At 30.4% G+C, this 20,712-nt stretch overlaps 1 protein-coding gene across 1 annotated transcript; it reads right to left on the bottom strand.

Moving 5' to 3' along the window:
* Positions 1-9,788: 9,788 nt before the first annotated feature.
* LOC120081851 (Leucine-rich repeat protein kinase family protein) lies at positions 9,789-14,724 on the bottom strand. Its single transcript, XM_039037026.2, has 2 exons — positions 12,989-14,724; positions 9,789-10,799 (listed from the first exon to the last, which is right to left on the bottom strand). Exons 1-2 carry the CDS (start codon positions 14,484-14,486, stop codon positions 10,159-10,161), a joined length of 2,139 nt encoding a protein of 712 aa, XP_038892954.1. The 5' UTR covers positions 14,487-14,724; the 3' UTR covers positions 9,789-10,158.
* Between the last annotated feature and the right edge of the window lie 5,988 nt (positions 14,725-20,712).

Genomic DNA, 20,712 nt, shown 5'->3' with positions numbered 1-20,712 from the left:
GTCGATCTAAGATGAATGTACAAAAATTAGAATGTGATGTGGATGAGATGGGATGATTTGCTTATCTTTGTTTATGCGTTAAACTCTTATTCGACACTTCTCAATGCGAATAACATACAAAATCTATCTCTAGGATGCATGCGTCGAACACAGAATGCAATAAACACCAGTCAGTCTATCTATAGAAGTACTAGGCGTTCTACTTGATGCTGGCTTATTTAATCTTTTGAATAATCTAAGCTAAGGATGCTTTTACCAATTGATCAAGTTGGCTTAAGTGTTTAAAATGAAGTTTTGCATAAAGTATAGATGCATTCAACATAAACAAGAAATAAACAATGGCAAAGCGTGATGGATCAAATATATGAATTTATAAAGAAGCAGATTGTCTTTACAAAAGCAATATTTAATCAGATGAAATGAAAGCGATAAATGAGATGAAAGGAACTGAGTCAAGCCGCAGAGTACAATCTCTTGTATTTCTTTGGCTCAATTCTAGTTGTGTACAATCACTTGTATAAGAAGCGGACGAAGTGTCTTTCTCAAGTTCGGCTTCCTCCGCTCCTTGACTGGCGGTGATGGTGGTTCTCTTCCCTTATGATCTTCTTGGCACCACAGTACAACTTCTAAATATCTATAACTATGACTATGCTATTACAGAGAGTGAGAAACTTGAAATTTCTGAACTGCGAACTCTGGAGGGATTTCATCTATTTATAGGCATTGATCATCTCCAGCTTGCTGATGGGCAGCATTAAAGTCCATGCCCTGGTCAGCCGCCTGACACTTAGAAGCTTTTCAGACGCCGCCTATTGCAGATGCCCATACTTGTAAGTGGTGATTTGACACAAACAGCCTGCATCAATGAATCTTCTCTGCGTTGAATTCCCTCTGGCGCATGGCCCATGCGTTAGAACTTTTGCCTGCGACACTTCTTACTCATGCGTTAGCTTCGTGTTGAAATCCTGCAATATAACGCGATAATGTCGCAGTATTTGGCAATAAACATTCTTTTACATGAGTTTGCTAATGTTTGAGTAAATCCATGCATTTCTTCTAAAAATGAGGAGAATTTATCATCAAAAACCTTAGTTGTTCCAACTTAAGAGTCAAAATAACTTGTATTTCTACAAGTTATCAGATAAGTAGAGAAATGGCTCCCTTAAAGGCTGATTTCGATGCTTAAATAATGTGTTGCACCCTCTCTTGGGCCGAGAGGGGTTCAATTATAGTTGGACTATAACTAATTATTCATTAGAGAGATCACTAGTACTTAAGAAGTTAGATGTAACTATAGGGGCAAAACGACAATTTTGGTCTAGTTGTACTTACGAGCAATTCGTGAAAGGTCAACGCACTATTGATTGGTTATATTCAATGGACATAGAAATATATATATAGTGCGAATAGTGCAGTCGTAAGTCTTTAGTGGAGTGACCGACAGTCAATGAAGGTTGATTAATTTAATTAAAGAGTTTAACTAATTAATCAAGGGGCTTCAATCTATAGGTCTATAAGGTCCCCTTATTAGTTCCATTAGGATTAGTGAGAATTGAATTAATTTTGAATTAATTTAAATTGTTCAAATTAATTAAAGGGAATTAATTATATAAGATATAATTAAAATAATGTACATCATACATTATAATATAAAGTTTTAATGAGAGAAATGAATATTTGAATATGATTCAAATATTAATTATATGAATATGATTCGTATAAGATATAATTAATATAATGTATATGATATATTATAAAGTTTTATGAGAGAGAAAAATTTGAATATGATTAAAATATCAATTATATGAATATGATTTATATATAAAAAAAACTATATGTTATAATTAATATGAATATGACTCATATTAATTCTATAAGTTATAATTAATATAAATGTGATTCATATTAATTCTATAGGTTATATGAGAGTTTAATAAACTACAGGTTATATTATATGTGATACAATATAAACTATAGGTTATATGTTATATGTGATATAACATATAATTTTATTAATATATTATAAATTTGGTTATTATATATTTTATTTAAAATTCAAATTATTATTTTATTATTTTAATTGTTGAATTTTAAATAATTTGGGAGAATGTTATCTCTATAACTTCCCCCATTAATCTCTCGATAATCATCTTTTCATAAGTGAAAGTTGGTTCACGTTTACATAAGGATAGAAATTCATCCTATTCCTTCTATGTTTTCTCTATGGGAAAAACTCTTCGTGAAAAATATCTGGTGATTTTCTCTAAAAAAAACGATATACTTCCTTCTCCTAAGATTAACCAAAGCGAGCCCACAACTTTGCTAAGGTTCTCAACCTTGAAAATAATAAGGAAGCCATCGTGGTGGTGTCCAAAGGAGATCCAATTACATTAGGATCGGTTTGCTGTGTTTTGTACGTTCGTGGTGGTGAGACCGAGAAATGACTGTTTGTGAGATCGGGAGAGGATTCGTGAAGATTGTTTATTCTACAAGGGAAAGTAGAATTTCTTTCTTTTCTCCTTTTAGCATGATGATTAAAGATTGTTTATCCTGTGATTTAGTTCTTCTCTTTATTTTCTATTTGTATTTCAAATTGGAATTGAATCGTTCGGCATCCACACGCTTCCGCTTGGGATTCACAGAGCCAAATTGTACGATTTTTATTCTCAATTTGTCTTGAAAATTAGAGTTTATGTGGGATTTTTGTTCGGCATTATGAATTTATTGGAATGATTCTGCATTTTTTGAATGTGGTTTGCAATTGGGCATTTTCAAGTTTTGACACCTTAGAATTATCGCTTTAATTTGATTAAAGTTGTAAGGGGCCCGTTGTTTTTGGCAATTTATTTTACTACTATCGAGTCTGTAAGTCCACGTATCGAGTTTGGCAAGAGTTGCTGATGATCGAGAAGAAGAACGGAGGAATTCAGTGCAAGATCAAAGCTGCTTTAATGTATTATGTGATGTAGCATCACGACGCTCTGACACGAAGCAGAACGAAAAAAAATTTCGTAGCGTCGCGACGCTCCGAGGCTGAGACGCGTGTGGCAGTTCCATTCATGAGGTTGTGGGTTCGAGCCAGTTCTTCCATTTTTTGTAGCAGTTTTCATTTGTTTTTTATTAATTAATTAGATTAACATAAATTAGTTAAATTAATTTAATTAATCTTTAGAGGTGCCAAAATTCGGTCCAATATGATGTTTAATTTAATTTTTACATTTGATGTATAATTAAATTAAATATGTCATATTTGATGCCATATAGTTTTATTTAAAAACCCCACCTTAGGATAAACATTATTAAGACATCATATCTAATATTTGCATTACATTATATAGTTGCATGAATTATCATCATGCTCATGTATTTTTAATATAATAGTTATATTATAAATGCATGTTTAATTTAGTTTCATTATATAATATAAGAGTGATAAAGTTAATGAAAAGCATGATCATGCATCATTTATATAATAGTTATATGATATGATAACATGCATCAATAACATGTCCATGCATCATTTATATTATAAATGTTATAATATATAGTTTAGATGAATGAATGTTATTTAATTTTCATTACATTATTATATAATTATTATGTATGTTGTAATGAAAATGGAATGCATGAAGCATGTATAGACATTATTAAGACACCACTCTAGTAAAATTATAATTGTTATAATTTTTAAGTATGTCATTAGATGTATGTATAAATTTTAATTGTTTCATTGGACTTTATAATTATTATAAGTTAAATGAAATTAGAATTAAAATCTATAATAAAGAGTTGCATGCAAACATAGGTTAAATTAATTTTAAATAGTTTGAAATTGATTTCACCATTAGACCTATGTTAATAAAAAAAATTAATACGATTAGAAATAGGTTTAATCTTTTAATTTCATTTGTTAGGATTAAATTGAAGTTAAATAAAAGATTAAATTATAATATAATTATATATAAGGGACCTTTGTCTAAGGAACGTTCTGTCTAGATGGGGTATTTAAGCTAAGGGAAACGGAATACCCTTACCTGGGAACCGACCTAGAAGGTCAATTAGATAAATATATTATAAGAATTCAATGAATTATTAGAGTTTATTAAAGTGTTTAATAAATGATAATCATTATTATTCAACTATCCAAAGTAAGAGCTATGCTAGACAAAATTAACAATCATTTAGATAAATTAATTAGTCAAATTTACCTAAGTAAGAAACCTTAGGCTCTAAAATACTCAGTGGGAGGAAATAGATGTATATGATACATCGATTCTTCCACTCACGTTCTCCCTTAAAGTTCACACCGTGAGACTTATGCTTGGCCTTGAGGCGCCTTAGGAGAATCCCGCTTCAAATGGTGTTTGCATGGGTCAATATCAAGGTGAATGGAAAGAATATTTATAGTAAGTGGGAGAGGGATGTGTGTCAACATGTCCTACAGTCTCCTTCATTGGTTTGCATTGTGAGACTTTCTTGCACGACCTCGAGGCACCTTGGGAGCATCCCCCTTCGGATGGTTTGTGCATTAAGTCAATATTAGGGCGAACTCCAAAAATAGATAGGATTGTTTTAGTTTTTACCCCAATTGGTTTTTCCCTTCGGTTGACTCATTGGGACGAAACTCTAGGTCTAAAATGAAGGATTACACTTACGAGAAATTGTTAAGTAAGTTAATGATTTATTGACCAAATCAATGGTGACTAATTGTTATAGGAATGGAGTTATACTGGTGTAATGATTAGTTGAGAGTGTCTCAGTTCAATGAATAGATGACTAACCACCCTTCGATGGCTTTTGTCCTAAATCACTAAAACATCATTGCAAAATTAGATGTTAAATGAGGTTTATTAAAATTTTGCTAAAATTGATTGGATTTATTAGAGTTATGTTAAAATCTCAGCAATATGTCAAGTTCTATTTTTCTAATGTTTACCTCTTTTTGACCGAAGCTAAATATACAACTTGAAAAAAATCGATTAAAACTATTTTCGTGGTTGACGACCTTAACTTCGTCTTGATTGAGGAATGTCCTCCAGTTCCAACCCCTGATGCAACACGAAGTGTTCTTGATACATATGAAAGTTGGACGAAGGCCAATGATAAGACCTGAATTTACATTTTGGCAAGCATACTTGATGTCTTAGTCAAAGATCATGATCATTGTACTTCAGATCATGTAATCAATGCAAGAATTATTTGAGCGAAAGTCCTCACAATTCAAGCAGGATGTGGTTGATATCGATGAAACTAGTAATGTTAGCTCCCTGAATAAACTTCGGTCCATATTGAATGTCAAGGGACTGATAGAGGAGGGAAATGTTGCCAAATCAGTAATGATACACATTTTTTTTTTTTAAAAAAAAGAGTGTAAAATTAAAATTTAAGATTTGTAACATTTATATAAATTTTGGCTGACACTTCGAAATTTTGAGTTTGTCCACGAAAGAGGGGGAAAAGGATATTTTTACCTCTTCCATATGTGGAGTAGGTTGACATGTCGAAATCTCACTAAGTTCGATCGAAATTTTAAACTATAATTATAGCCCAAACTTTCATTTAAAAAAAAGAATTTCAATGAAATGGAGGCTTCAATATAGATGTTATTTAGCTTGAGCCGTTTTGTTTGAAATGTTATTATTAGTTGGATAGTTGTTATCAAAGGCCTTTCCATTTAAAGGCTTCTGTTTACGGAATATGAACATGAATGATCATAATATTTCTTTCACAAATTGATGAAAGATTATACTTCACAACAAAAGTTTTGTCATGTAATTCCTTGCTAGTGACACTACATCTTACTTTTTTGTTTTTATATTGCAGCGTTTTGTTTTTTTATATATAGTTCAAACATATGTTGGGTGGGTGAGATTCTAAGCATCTTACCTTTATGAAAGTTACTCTATTGTCAATATTGTAATTCACTTTTTATCATATCACAAAATATATTTGATTTGGATTGGACATATGAATTTTTCTCAATTAATATGTATTTATTCTAATTAAGTTTTAGTATTATTTCTCTATGATATGTGATTATTAATAGATTAATTGCACTATTAGTAAGTTATGTTAAAAAAAAGGCAAAGCAATCATATCATCTCAATTACTAAACTTGAAAAGTCCAAAAAGTCATGCAAGATTAAATTTCACTAGAGATGTTCATGGGTTGGGTTGAAAGATTTTTTTTAGACCCAATCCAATCATTCGGGTTGTAAATTTTTTCAACCCAAATAACCCTTAATAAAAAATGAACCCAACCCAACCCAACCAATCAGGACATTAATTTAAATTTTGTTTTAAAAAGTAGCAAAACGTAAATATGTAAAAATCTAATTTAATTATTTTCATATAAGAAATTAAGATTAACAACTCAATTTCAATTTATATAGTGTTTTTTTCCTAAAGTGTAAAGAAACTATTTTAAGAGTTGTTGAAGAATAAATTATTAAAAAACTATTAGAATTAAATAAAATTAAAATCAATATATGTATAAATAATTGTGTTATAAATAATAAAATTATATTTTAAAGTTAATAATAAATTTGGGTTGGTTTGGGTTATATTAGGTGAACCCATGAACCAATTCGACCCATAAAATTTTCATTTATTTGAACCAAATCCAACTCAAATGAGTTGATAACCCAACCCAAACTGCATGGGCTGGATTGGATTGATCTACTTTTTCGGGTCATCAAGTTTTTTGAACACCCCTAAATTCCACGATTCCATCTTCATTTTTAAGCAGTGAAATAAAATACTTTGGTTATTTCAGATTTCTTAGTTTTATTAATTTTTGGTATATTAGTGTAGTTATCAGTCTTGGTTTATCAATTTATATATTCGATCCACTTTAAATTTGGTACATCAGTCAGTTATAATTTATACACAAAATTTAAGTTTTCTTGAAAATGAACATTGATTGATATTTGATAGTTAATTGATGATTTCAAAGTTTAATATTTTTTTAAAAAAAATGAATATTAATTGATGTTTGGTAGCCTATCGATATACTTAAACTTTTAATATTTTTATTATTTGATGTTTGATAGCATGCTGATGTATTAAAAATTCTAGTATATTTATTGATCGATGTATTTTGATAGCTTGTTGATTTACTAAAAAAATCTAATATATGTACTTATTGATTGATCTCCATAGACAACTATTGTACTTTACAATTTTTTTATATATTGTTGATTTACTAGAAACATAAAAGATTACTATTGAATTGTTTCTTATATACCCCTATCTAATAGCTAATTTATGATAAGCTTCTTAGATTTATTAATTGAATGATAAAAATGAGTCATAGGTAAGATATCGATGCACTATGAATCTATAATGCATATGAAGTATATTATTAAATCGATATATCTAAAATTTTACTGATATATTATTGATTATCTAAAATTAAATATCACAGGTATACTACTATATATATATATATATAAAAGCTAAAATCATGTATATCAATAATATAAATCCTTCTAATCTAGGCTATTAAAATAACCAAAATCAATGACAAATTCATATTGGTGCCAACAGCAAACTTTATTATATAAATCAATGAAAAAAATACACACCTTATATCCCTTAAATTTGGTGACCAATATTAAAAAAATAAAAAAGATATGGAAAGACTATAAAAAGATATTGTTTCTTTTGCCCTCACCGGACAAATTATATTAAAATCAAAATTACAACACTAAACTCTCTTAGCCTTAATAATACGTGACACTTACGATCTATTTGGTAGAGAATCTGAATTATGTTTTATGTTTTCCGATTTATTGAATTCATTAAATATGAAAATAAACAATTCGAATTTTATTTCTGATTTTTTTTTTTTAGATTATATGATCCAAATAGCACAAATTCTGAAAACAACATTTGTATATTTTAATTGTGTTCAGAATTTAAATTTTAAAATGTAAAATTATATTAAATAAAGATTAAAATATTTAGTGATCCAATATGTCATACTATAAACTCAATTCACATTTTTAAAAATATAATATGTATTATGTACTATATTATAATTATATAACATTACAAAATAATAAATGTATAACTTTTTTTTTTTTAACAAAAGTCATATTCATAAATTAACTAATAATAGTTTGTTGTCAATTAAATATTCATAAATTAATTAGATAAAAACATTTAGAAACATAACTAGTTTTATGATTTATAAATATATAGTACCAAATGCATTTTAAACCCTTATTTAAATTAGAATCTAATTTTTATATCTAATACAAAATATATATGTGAAAAATATAATATACCACTTTGTTTTGAATCTATTGTTTTCAAACTCTGTCAAATACACCCTAAAAATTTCTAAATTATCCTATTGATTCAATTTCTATCTATAAAATTTCATTTTAAACGCACATGTTGAATGAGTTTTACGCTTCTTTAAAAAAAAAAATTGCATCAACGCCTAAGTTGTAGAAAAAGGGGAAGTTTGAATCAATGTTATGATACTATTCAAATCATGAAATTTAATAGATTTAAATCCTATTTTATTTCATAAATGGTTAATCTTATTCTATTTTGGTCCTTGAACTTTAAAAAACGAAAGTTTTCATCTTTGAATTATTAAAAAATATTTATTTTGATTCTTGAACTTTAAAAAACGAAAATTTTAATCTTTGAACTATTAAAAAATGTTTATTTTGGTCCATACTATTAAGATTTTGTTAACTCTTATGAAATTGCGTCTATCATGCATTGAGCAAAATGAAGGTAAAGTAAAATGTCAACAATCAACATGATAAAGTACTGAACGGCCAAAATTTTGAACGTAAAATGACCGTTGAGTTCTATAGAAAATCGCATTACCACCTAATTCAAAATTAAAACCCTATATTTTTTAGTGTAACTAACTTATTTGGTAGTCTAGTCATCTGACAATACAAGTCATTTCATCATTTTGTTTTATAATTAATATAATTTTAATAGTAGGGACCAAGGTAAATACTTTTTAAAAGTTTAGGGACTATAATAAATGTTTTTAAAAGTTTAAGGACCAAAATATAACAAACTTTTAAGTTTAGAAATCAAAATAGGATTTAAACTAATTTAATAGGTAAAATTCAAATTCCACACTTTCAGAAATATATATATATATATTATTATTAACTTTTTACACCGAAAATTTGAAGTTCACAACTTTTCAGATTTCATGATTCATTGAGTTCAACTCCACTAGTTGCTTCCAAAACTCCTCTAAAGAATCAATACTCCCACTTCACTTTTAGAACTATTTTAAAGAACAAGGGTCAGGTTTACTAATCCATAATGAAAATTGATGTAATCGCAATAGGATTTCATTAATAGATCAATTGTAATGTGCTACAATCACAAACTTAATTTGATTGCTTTTGATCACATTTATATAAAATAATGAATTTTTCACATTTACTGTTATCGTTACTGTTTAAGGTCAAACAATAACGATAACAATAAATGTAACAAATTCATAATTAACTTATTGCAACGGTAATAATAAAGGTGATTGACCACCCTCTTTTCAAAAGCGATTGGATAATTTAGCACACTCCGTCAATCAGTTCGCATTTTTTTATTACAAATTTAAAAATGGTCCTAAAGATATCAATATGGGTACAGAAATAAGCAACAAAATGTAATCAAACGTGACCATTTTTTTTAAAATTATTATTGATTTATTATATTTATTTTGAGTAAATGCGACGTTATTTTATTTCGACAATAAGAAATCGAAGGGATCCAAAATCACAACCAAAAAAAAGCAAAAAGACAAGAAGAAGTGTGTCGTCATTATTATTTCCATATCTTATAAAGGAATATGACTGAAAATTTTCAAATTGCAGAACATTTTCTTTCCTCATTCGTCACTGCAAAATGTAAAGCAAAAACAAATTATACCATAAAGAAAGAAGAAGAACAACAATTACAAAATCAAATGGGAAAAAAAAAAAAAAAAAACCCCATCTCCATGGACAAATTTGGGCCCAACCTAATCTTTCTTGTCTTCTTCCGCAAACTCTCCCCTAAAGTTGGCCTTAAAGAATAATTGGCTCCTGCAAATTCATAGTCAAAATTACAGCAGCAGCAGCTTGAATGGTACAACAATGGCCGCCACGTTCCACAAATGACAATCATTTCTCACGATGATCCAATCCTATCGAAACTCTCCGACACTGTCTTCATTCTGGGCCGAATTTCCGGGTCGCTCTCTGTACAAGATAGCGCCACGTGGAATACGGCGAGCACCTCTTTCTTAGCATGTACTTCTTGTAACAGAGCAGGATCAACCAACTCCGACAATGGCTTTGCTTCTTCAAATCCTTTTCTAACCCATCTCACCAAATCTGGAATCTCCAAAGAAGTCGACGTGTTCGGAGAAAGCTCCGGCGACTTTCCGGTGAGTAATTCGAGGACCATGACGCCGAAGGAATAGACATCCCATTTTTGGGTGGGGCGGCCGCCGGGGGCTCGGGCCTCTGGGGCGCAGTAGTTGTTGTTGCGGTCGGTTTGGACGGACTTGAGGTAGGAGAAGGCGCCGCCGATGAGGCCGCCGGAGGAGGAGGGGTTGTTGCCGGTGATGCTGATTAAGCGGTTGAGGCCGAAGTCGGAGATGTGGGGCTGGAAATCGTTGTCGAGGAGAATGTTGGAGGGCTTGATGTCGCCATGGACGAATTTTCTTGGGCTGCACTCGTGGAGATAGGCCAATCCTCTTGCGGTTCCCTTGGCTATTCGTAATCTTGTTGACCATGAAAGGATTGAAGATGGCTGCCCGTTCTTCCCTGTTTTATTGACGGCCGCAATTAGAATTACAGTATATTTTAAAGAAAGAACTAGAAAAGATTAATTTTGCTTGAAAAAAAAAAAGTAAAAAAGAAAGGAAACTAGAAGATTAATTTACATAATTAAAAGTCACTTCCTGAAATTTATAGAGCTATTAGAAATAAGCTGAAAGTTAGACATTCACACACCTAGAGACTAAACAAATTTATAATTTAACCTAGCTAATTTTCATTGAACTTTGATAAAGGTTATGAGATGAAAGTTGGATTTGATTTTATTAGTTTCGAAGCTAATTAAGAACAAAATAGTGACCAAACAAATGTTGAATAAAAAACACTTATTTTCTTTCGGTTCGATTTATTATCCATTTGGTTCTTGATTTTTTAATTTTGTTTTGAATTTATCATTTTTGCTATTTTCAAATTAAATTTGAATTTATTTATTTATCTATGTTTTTATAGATTCAAATCAAATATATTTTTTAAAATAACAAAGATACATGCATCATAATAATTATACACATGCATCCTAATAATTATATATACCCTTGGTTGAGTTCAATTTTCATTGATTTTTCAATAGTCAATAATTTTTAAGTTTTCTCCAAATACAAATCAAATGTCCAATATTTATACTAAAATGCTAAACCAACCCAATATATTGATTTGGTTGGATTTGATTTGTCAGTTTTCAATATTATTTATTTTGTGGCACTCATAGATAAAACCCAACCTCAGTTGCAATAGTTAATTTCTAACCCATATTCTAAATTCTTATTAGAGTTTTTTTTTTCCTTTTAATATAATAATATACGTTTATTGGCTTTAATACCCTTATTAAAAGCTGGTGAGTAGTTAATTATTTGATTAGGAGGTAAAAGGTTTGACTGTTTGGTTTGTAGACTCAAAGCATTGGGATGCGTAAGGAGCGGAACAGCGGCTGCAATCCAGGGCAGGCAGCGTGGAAAGTGCAGTGGGCACAGAACGTGGGGACATCCATCGTTGGATCTCATGCTTCACAATGACAATTAGACAGCCAACCATTATGCCCAACAAAACCCTTCCAACTCAAGTACCCAACCAAAAGCCAAAACTAAAAAACAAATATCCAATACGGGAATTTTCTCCCCCACCCAGAACTTCGCATTCATTGTGTCTACGCCGTCGAAGAGGTCATCGATCAACGGTCCACAATCGTCAAACATTAGGCTGCGTGGAATCCACGTGTCAAAAAGCTATCACGGGTGGGTAAGGAAAGTTAGATAATTCCTATTTTTTTTTTCAACCTCCCTAAATTTTAAGTTTAATTTTTAATTAGTTCTCAAATTCTAAAATATTAGATATCTAGTTTTTAAATTTGGTCTCAATTTAATTTTTCGATTTTAAAATATCACAATTTTCTATTTGAGTTTTGAGTTTTATTTGAATTTGATCTTAAAATTTTCTGATTTACACTTTTAATTTTGATATTTTAATTAAATATTCAATTAATTTAAGATAATTATGACAAAGAAATTTAAATTTAATTTTAATAGTGAAATTTAATTAGTTATATTTATTTTAGTTAAAGACCAAAAACAAGTAATTAATGAAAATCGAGATTATAGAGTGGGTTATAGCCCATTCCCCTTTTTTTGAAGTTGGAGGACCAAAGAGGATAAAGGAGTAGAATAATGAAGTGTAAGGAATGGTGAAATATAGAGAGTTTTGAATTCTTAAGACAATTTTTTTAGTAGTAAGACCCACAAAGTCTTTGAACCAAACAAGGGTGGAGTTTCCTACTCGAGTTCACGACTTCTTGGCCAAATACACCCTTAAGAACTAAATTCAAACAAAATTTAATACTCAACAATTTGTCATTTTTTGAATCCTACGGATTAAATTAAAAGAAAATTCAAAATCGAAGGAGTAACGCTTTGAAACTTGGGGGTCGGGAAACTCCTCAAAACGGCTAAAAAGTTAATTTTTCCTTTATTTATTTATTATTATAATTATTATTTAGGTAGTAGAAAGCTAAATTCTAGCTACGGGATGATGAAGATAGTGAAAATAAAACGAATCCTTGAAAAGCAAAATTGACAACGGGAAAAAGGAGTAACTCGGGGAGTTTCGAGCCCCCGTCCATCCAGCAGATTCAGATAAAAACAGAGCAATCAGATAACGAAATGCAAAGGAAATATTGAACTCACCGCGAAGAGCAGAGGCCAAGTTCCCATTGGAGATAAAATCACTGATCAGAAGCTTCTCATCCGGCGCCCAATAATAAGCTCTCAATTTCACAATATTCGGATGCTTTACCCTTCCAATAGCCTGTACCTCCGCCGCGAACTCCTTATACCTCTGTTCTCCGCCTTCCCCCAACCGCCGTACAGCCACCGGAATCCCATTTCCGAGGACAACTTTGTACACAATTCCCAGTCCACTCTTTCCCAGCACATATGCCGACGCTCTCAGCAGCTCGTCGAGCTCGAACGTAAAGCCTTTGTCTACGGCCACAAGCCCTCCTTCCTCTCTGCTTCTGTCACTGTTCTCTGGTTCCTCCATTTCCGACTCCTCGTTCTTATCATTTCCATTCATACAAGGAAAATTGCAGAGACTGTTTTTCTGATTCCCGCCGAATTTTCTTTTCGCCGTACAGCTACAGCCGTTCGAATTGTCCTTCCGTCGCCAATATATGTATACTATTACCAGGCCGATGAACGCTACTCCGGCGGCGTCGGCGGCGGAGATGAGAATGATTAATCCGGCGCTCAATCCTTTTCTAGGAGCAATGTAAGATGGCTTAGAATCCGGATTTCCCGGTGAGCCACGTTCTGAATTCTCACAAGATTTCTGAAGAGGAAATCCACACAACTCGGGATTATTGAGAAATGCAGTCGGTCCCTGATTCGCAAAAGAACCTGTCTGAGGTATGCTTCCACTTAAATTGTTGCTCCGGAGGTCGAAACTCACCGTCACCGGCAAATCTCCGAGAGTTTTCGGGATTTTACCTGATAAATGATTGAAGGAGAGGTTGAGCGTACCGGAAAGTGTCTTCAGTTGCCCTAGATCCTCCGGAATCGATCCGCTGAAATCGTTGGATGAGAGATCGAGTTGAATTAAATTATCCATCCCTGACCAAACACCAGACGGTATTTCTCCGTCGAATTGATTTCTAGCGAGTATTAATCGCTGCAATTGCTTACAATTCTTCAATTCGTCGGGGACTGGTCCGGCGAGAGAATTGTTAGAGAGATCGAGGTTTTGAAGCCTCGGAATGTTACAGATCGAAGGAGGGAATGGACCGGAGAGATTATTACTGTAGAGAAATAGGCTATGCAATGAGGTAGCATTAAACAACTGCTCAGGTATCGAGCCGTAGAGATTGTTGTTATGGAGGTTCAATCGCCGGAGATAGACAAGCGAGCCGAGTTCAGAAGGAATGTAGCCATGGAGATTCTTACCAGAGAGAGCAATTCCAACGACTCGCGAGTCACCGGAAACATTCATGCAAGAAATGCCAGACCATCGGCAAGGCGTGGAGTCATTCTCGTTCCAATCGGAGAAGACAGAGGAATCCGGCGACTGGTCGACCGCCGACTTGAGAGAGAGAAGAGAGAGACCGTCAGGTGAGAGGGCTAAAACCCTAAACGCAACCTGAAAGTGAAAAATCAAGAGGAGAAACAACAGATTCTTCTCCATCATCATCACCACCACCGTCGTTTTCCCTCTGAGGCGGCGACCGGAAAAGAGAAGCAGCAACCAAAGAACGGAAAAAATGGAAGATGGGAGGTGAGAGTGGAGGTTGAGTAGAGTGAAGAAGAGAAACAAAAATGAGAAACGTTGTTAAGGAAGGAGAGAGGTGGTTGGGTATGGAAGTCTATTAAAAGAGAGAGAAAGAGACTTCGGATGAAAGAAGATTTTGATGGCTATGATCTGCCCTCCCGCCATTTAAAAATAAACAACAAGATAAACTAACCCTTAAATTACTCATTAAAAAAAAATTAACTAACTCTTCACTTAGCAATGTTATTTATTTTTACTTTTACTTTTTACTTTATAGTTGAGGAAAAGAGGAAATCCTTTTTTGGCTGAATGTTTAGAGGTTTTCTTTTGGTAAGGGCTTGCAATGGAGTTATTCATGTCCTGGTGTTCACGTCGGCCTACCTTTCTCTTGGTAGCTTCTCTTCTTGCTGTGTGAAAGTTGGAGAGTTTTTTTCTAGATGTAGGTTTCTCGAATCATGTGTCCTTTCCTTGTTCTTAGTTCTATCTGTTTTTAATCATTTTCTCTTTTTAAAAAACTTGTATCAATTTTAGGCTTTTATGAAATTCTAATTAGTGTGACATTCTATATCTATCACGCTTTTTATGAACTAAATCTATTAGTATTTGAAAGTTTGTTAAGGATTTCTAATGTTTTTTTAAGAGAAAATATAGGATGATTTATATTGAAAAACAATTTTTTATTAAAAAACTATAAAAGAAAATCTAATTTCTTGTTTTGGAATTTAAAGATGGAAGAATTTGCTGCTCACTTCCACACTTATGAAACAATGAGTTAAAGCTTTTTAAGATATATTAATATCTATTCTCGAAATACTTGAGTTGATTTAATTCGATTAAAGTTTTATAGTTTATTTGAATTGATTTTTTAAATATTTAGAAAAATGTATATAATTACTTAAAAAAAAATATTAAACATTTATCGTAATACAACCTAAAATAATTATTATTAAAGAAAAAGAAAGCATCTTTTGGAACAGAGATTAATGGAAGTAGAAGAAAAGCAAAGGAGAGAGTGATGCTCTTTTTTATGTCGGGCTTTTTATCATTATCTTTGGGCATAATGCGGATGTTTGGTGTCTTAATAAACTCTAACAACCATTAATAGATGGAAAATTGGATTCCCCTTTTTAGTTAACGTTTTGTTGGAAAATGTTTCATCTTTTTTATAATTTATAGGTTTAAATCTTATCCCTATTCCTAAACTTTAAATATTGTTTTATTTTAGTCTTTAAACTAAAAAAAAAAAGTTCATTTTAATCTCTGAATTTTTGAAAAGTACTTTGATCTCTACTATTAGATTTTGTTAGCTCTTGAGCATAATGATGAGATAACTTATATTTTTTTATAATTAAATTGTCACGATAAAAAAAAATTAGGATTTCAATTTTGATTTAGGTAATAAAGCGATTCTCTATATGAGATCTCAAAAGTCATTATGAGTTTGAGATTTTGGCCATTCACCTACGTCACGTTAGTTGTTGACATTTTATTTCATCTTCATGTTGCTCAACCCATGCTAGATGTAATTTCATCATTAAAAGAGTTAACATAATCTTAATAGCAAAGACCAAATTAAATATTTTTTTTTAAAGTTCTAGGACTAAAATAGACATTTCTTTAAAGTTTAAGAGCCAAAATAGAACAATATTCAAACCAAAAAAGAGAAATTTATCTTGAAATTGAGAGAGAGCTCTCCAAAAGAATAATATTATATATTCCAAACATATTAAAAACCACTATCGTAATTCTTAAATAATCACTATTTATAGTCTTACAATAAAGTAAAATAATTAACCAAATAATTATAAAATATTAATTAAATACGAATCAATCTAAATTAACAACAAAACAAATATTACTCAAAAATACAAATTATCTTTCAATTTTCCTCATCTGTCAATACAAATGTTCTCCAACTCAAAAAACAAATTAACAATTTTTTCAAATAGTCCTTTACAAAGATGTATAATCTATATTGACATGGATGTAGCTAAATATAAATATTATTTATTTTAAAAGAGTATCACTCTATACAACTTTTGAACTATCAAATTTCTTTATTCATTTAACTTATAACTTACTATGATTAAAAAAGTAATAGTATCACTCTATACATTTCATTTAACCATTTTAATTTAGTTTTAAAACTATAACTTTTAAAAATATAAAGTTGCAATTCATATTGGATCAATTTAGAAATTTGTACGATATGATACAAAATTTACTTTAATTTCAAATTAAGTAATAATTTACTGTCAAAACAATCATAATTCAACTGATATATTAGTTCAAATGTTTCAGAGTCAAGTTTGAAAATAAACAAAAAATCAAATTGGAGAGCAGAGAAAAATAATCAGGTACGTGAGTGACCACAGTAAAAGAAGAGTCAACATGAGAATCAACCATGTAATGAAAGCAATCATTATTCTACAACTAACACCAATAAATATCTGACGTTCCACAATCACTCCTCCATTTCACACCTTTAATTGCAGCTTCTCTTCTCGTGTGGACTATTTTATTTATTTATCTATTATTATTATTAATTTTATTTTAAAAAGGAAAAAGAAAAAAAAAATATATTTGAGAGTCAGTAGGCAAGAAAAGAAAAGCACTAACATTAAATGCATTATGACATAGTTGAGTGGGAAGATGTAGAGGATGATTATATATTCTTTACAATCATGAAATCATGCTTAGAAGCTAAATAACAAAGAAATATGCTCTACTTTTATAGCCTCTACACCTACACTCCCAAATATATTTTTAGCTTATTCTAATAATCTCACTCTTTTATCTATCATTAACAAACTTAAATATAAATTAACCAATATTGAGATTTAAATTTTAAATACAAACTCAACATAGATTGAAAACATTATATTAATCACGATGGTTAGATTTAAAATCACACTAAAATATGTCCTTAATCATTTAAATTAACTTTGAAAGTATAAAACCAAATATGAATTGACGTTTGAGAATGATTCTAAAATGGGTCAAAATTATTTTGTTCATATATGTTTGAAATCACTTCCAAACATATGTTTAATTATTCCAAATAATCAAATATTGAATTGGTTTTAATTTTAAAAATAGTTAAAATTATCTTTTCATTAATATTATTTAAAATATGTCAAGGTAACATTTCATGTAAGCTGACAAACATCCAACCTATTAATTAATCATTCACATCATTTAATCAATGGTGATATCTATAACAAACATACCAAATTATTGTTGCAGCAGTAACATATTATTACAGTTTTACAACAAAGGAATAAATAAATATATATATATATATAGCAACATTGATTAATAATAATTTAGTTTAACATATGATAACACAAGAAATAAAGTGATAAGACATATTTGGGTAAAATAATATAGAAGGTAGAATTAGAAGCTTTATTGTTGTCTTGTGTATTGCTTTAATCTAACTTTTAATGATTATCGTTGGAGTAGTTGGAAGGTTGGATGTACAATCCCATGTAATTTATTATCCATGTCTTTCTTCTGTCCTATGTAAGAGGCTACCCAGCATGCATGTGATTTTATATTAAAACATCTATATATATATATATTTTCTCTCATCATCTATTGGGGCATTCCCCAAATCATATAAAGATTCATACTTTCTTTTATCCACAACAGATAATTTTAAAATAATACCATTTATTGAATACTCTCTTTAAACAATTATTCACATAGTTGGTGGGGAAACTCATATAAAACCCTTCGGGTGTTCGTTTGACCCACTCTTTTGGTTCAAATACGTCATATGAGTATTTGCTCCGATGTAGTATCAAGTCAAATATGTTTTGATATCTAAGTTAATATTTAGTTCGGTTAAACACAGAGAAAATTTCTTACCCCTTAATGTGGTTGATTTATAAAGTCATATGTACAATATCGGCAACATAAGTGTGACCCTCAAAGTTGTACAATGTTGGAGCAAGCTCGGCTCAACCATTTTCTCTTTGGTGAAATTTTACAAGCTCAACTAGTCAATCCAAAATCAAGAGATTGACTTTCCTTTGTGAGACGTGTAGATCTCTATGCAAGTTAGGGCTTGGCAACCCTTGACACACATATATATTGGTCACTTATTTAAAAAGTTGAATAAATAAGAACCAATTTGCTCAAATATATCTTCTAAAATATTGTCAATTTGCTCGTGTGTTTGTTTTTTTTCCTTCATTTGTTTTCCAACAAAAATGTTTCTTTGAAAATAACAAATGAAGTTTGTATCCATTCTAAAAACATGAAACAACCACGTTTTCTAGTAGCAAAATTGATAAATAATTCTAAATTTCAATTTCGTCAAAATTAAATCACGTATAAAGTTTAGAGGTAAAAAATTAACTTTTTTCAAAAGCAGTTTACCGTCATCAAAATAAGTCTTACAAAGAAACCTTTATTTCATCCGTCGTCAAGAACTCAACAGTACAATAAAATGATTTTTCCTAAGAATAAAGTGCAGACAGCTGTTAAATAAACATAAATAGCTTCGGGCCCAAGGGATCAAATTAAATCTCAATGAATGATGTGATATAATATACAACCCTATTTCCAATACTTAACCAAATAAGCTAAAATCCCCAATCTGCATTCCACAGTGGGGTCACCAGTCACCAAATAAAAGAGCTCAAAGCAGCATTTTTTTTGTCCATTTTCTAATTAAACTGATAGATTCAAAATTTCAAGCTGTGTAATTATGTTTTTTTTTTTAATTAAAATAAACTGCTAAATTAGCAAAATTTCAATTATTGAATAAATTTTCAATAGTAACTTAGATGATTATGACATTTTCATATATATGGAGATCCAAAGAAAAAGAAAATGATTAGGAAATTCTCTCTCTGCTCATACTTTCCTAGGTTATGCATATGCCAGAATCATTAGGGGGATGGAATCAACATAATACCAGCCAACATGGAGTAACATTGACTCAGGGTTTTCTTTATATATATATATATATATATATATATATATATATATATATATTAAATTTATGGTATTTTTTTTTTATAATAACAATATTCTAATTACTATTGGTGTGAGAGGGTAGACTTTTTTTCTTAGTAAAATTGGAATTATAGTTCAAGAAAAATTCGATAATATTATTTGTTGGATATATAGTCGACTTAGAGTTGAAATTTTGTCTTTATTTATAATGGGACCAAATAGAGATGTTTATTTATTTGTTAGGCAGGATTCACATTGTGGTTTAATAATTGGCCAATTGGGTAACAGAATTGTTTAATTTTTAGACAACATATTACTTTGTTAAGTTAGTTAATTCATTAAACTAGTTAATTACTTAGTATCTACGAAGATAATTTAATTTAATTTTTTTAAAAATGAAGATAATAATGTATGTACTTTATTTATATAAATTAAATGGTAAATTTGGTCTCTATGATTTGGATAAAGTTAGAATTTAGGTCACGTTTACGGGAGGTGTATCCCAATGAATGAAAGGTAATTTGGAAAGTGGGACCCATTTTTTTTTTTTAACGTTTGTTAGTCTTTACTAGCGTTTCACAGTCGTATTGACAGGTGGGCCTCAATAAAAAATCCGTAATCAAGTAATGTAATATGAATGACAAGCGCGAGGTAATCAATTAAATTGCATCCGAAAATTACATTGTATCGTTACTGTTGTTGTTATCGTTATGATTATAGTTACCATTATTGTTACTGTTTTAGAGAAAAACTATAAATTTTGACACATTTATCGTTACTATTGGCCTCTCAGAAGTAAAGGTAACCATAACGGTAACAGTAAATTTGACAAAATTCTCAACTTTAGGTAAATGCGATAAAAAGCGATCTAATTACATTTGGGATTGAGACATATTATGATTGATCTGTCAATGGAATTCAATTACAATTACACCAATTTTCATTACGAATTGGTAAGTGTAGCCTTACTCCCTATGATTTGATAAAATCTTCATAAACAATCCAAGATTTTATTAAACCATAGAGATTATTTACGATGTTATATCAAACCATAGAGACTACATTTTAATTTTTAAAACTACCCTAGAGACTAAATTCTAACTTTTAAAACTTTCTCCAATAGAGATTTATAATTTAACATGTTAATCAGTTTAGGAATGAAATGGATGTAAACTAGTGA

Source organism: Benincasa hispida, chromosome 7 (genome assembly GCF_027475165.1).
Source record: "Benincasa hispida cultivar pf3 chromosome 7, pf3_genome.v1.1, whole genome shotgun sequence".
In the NCBI taxonomy this organism is placed as follows: domain Eukaryota; kingdom Viridiplantae; phylum Streptophyta; class Magnoliopsida; order Cucurbitales; family Cucurbitaceae; genus Benincasa; species Benincasa hispida.
Note: the sequence above shows the minus strand (reverse complement) of the source record. Positions and strands in the feature narration are given on the sequence as shown.

Bases quoted from the DNA above. Each gene is read 5' to 3' on its own strand.
- LOC120081851 (XM_039037026.2), bottom strand. From the start codon at position 14,486: ATGATGATGGAGAAGAATCTGTTGTTTCTCCTCTTGATTTTTCACTTT. The intron at 10,800-12,988 runs GTGAGTTCAATA...TCAATAAAACAG, and splicing joins CTTGGCCTCTGCTCTTCGCG to GGAAGAACGGGCAGCCATCT.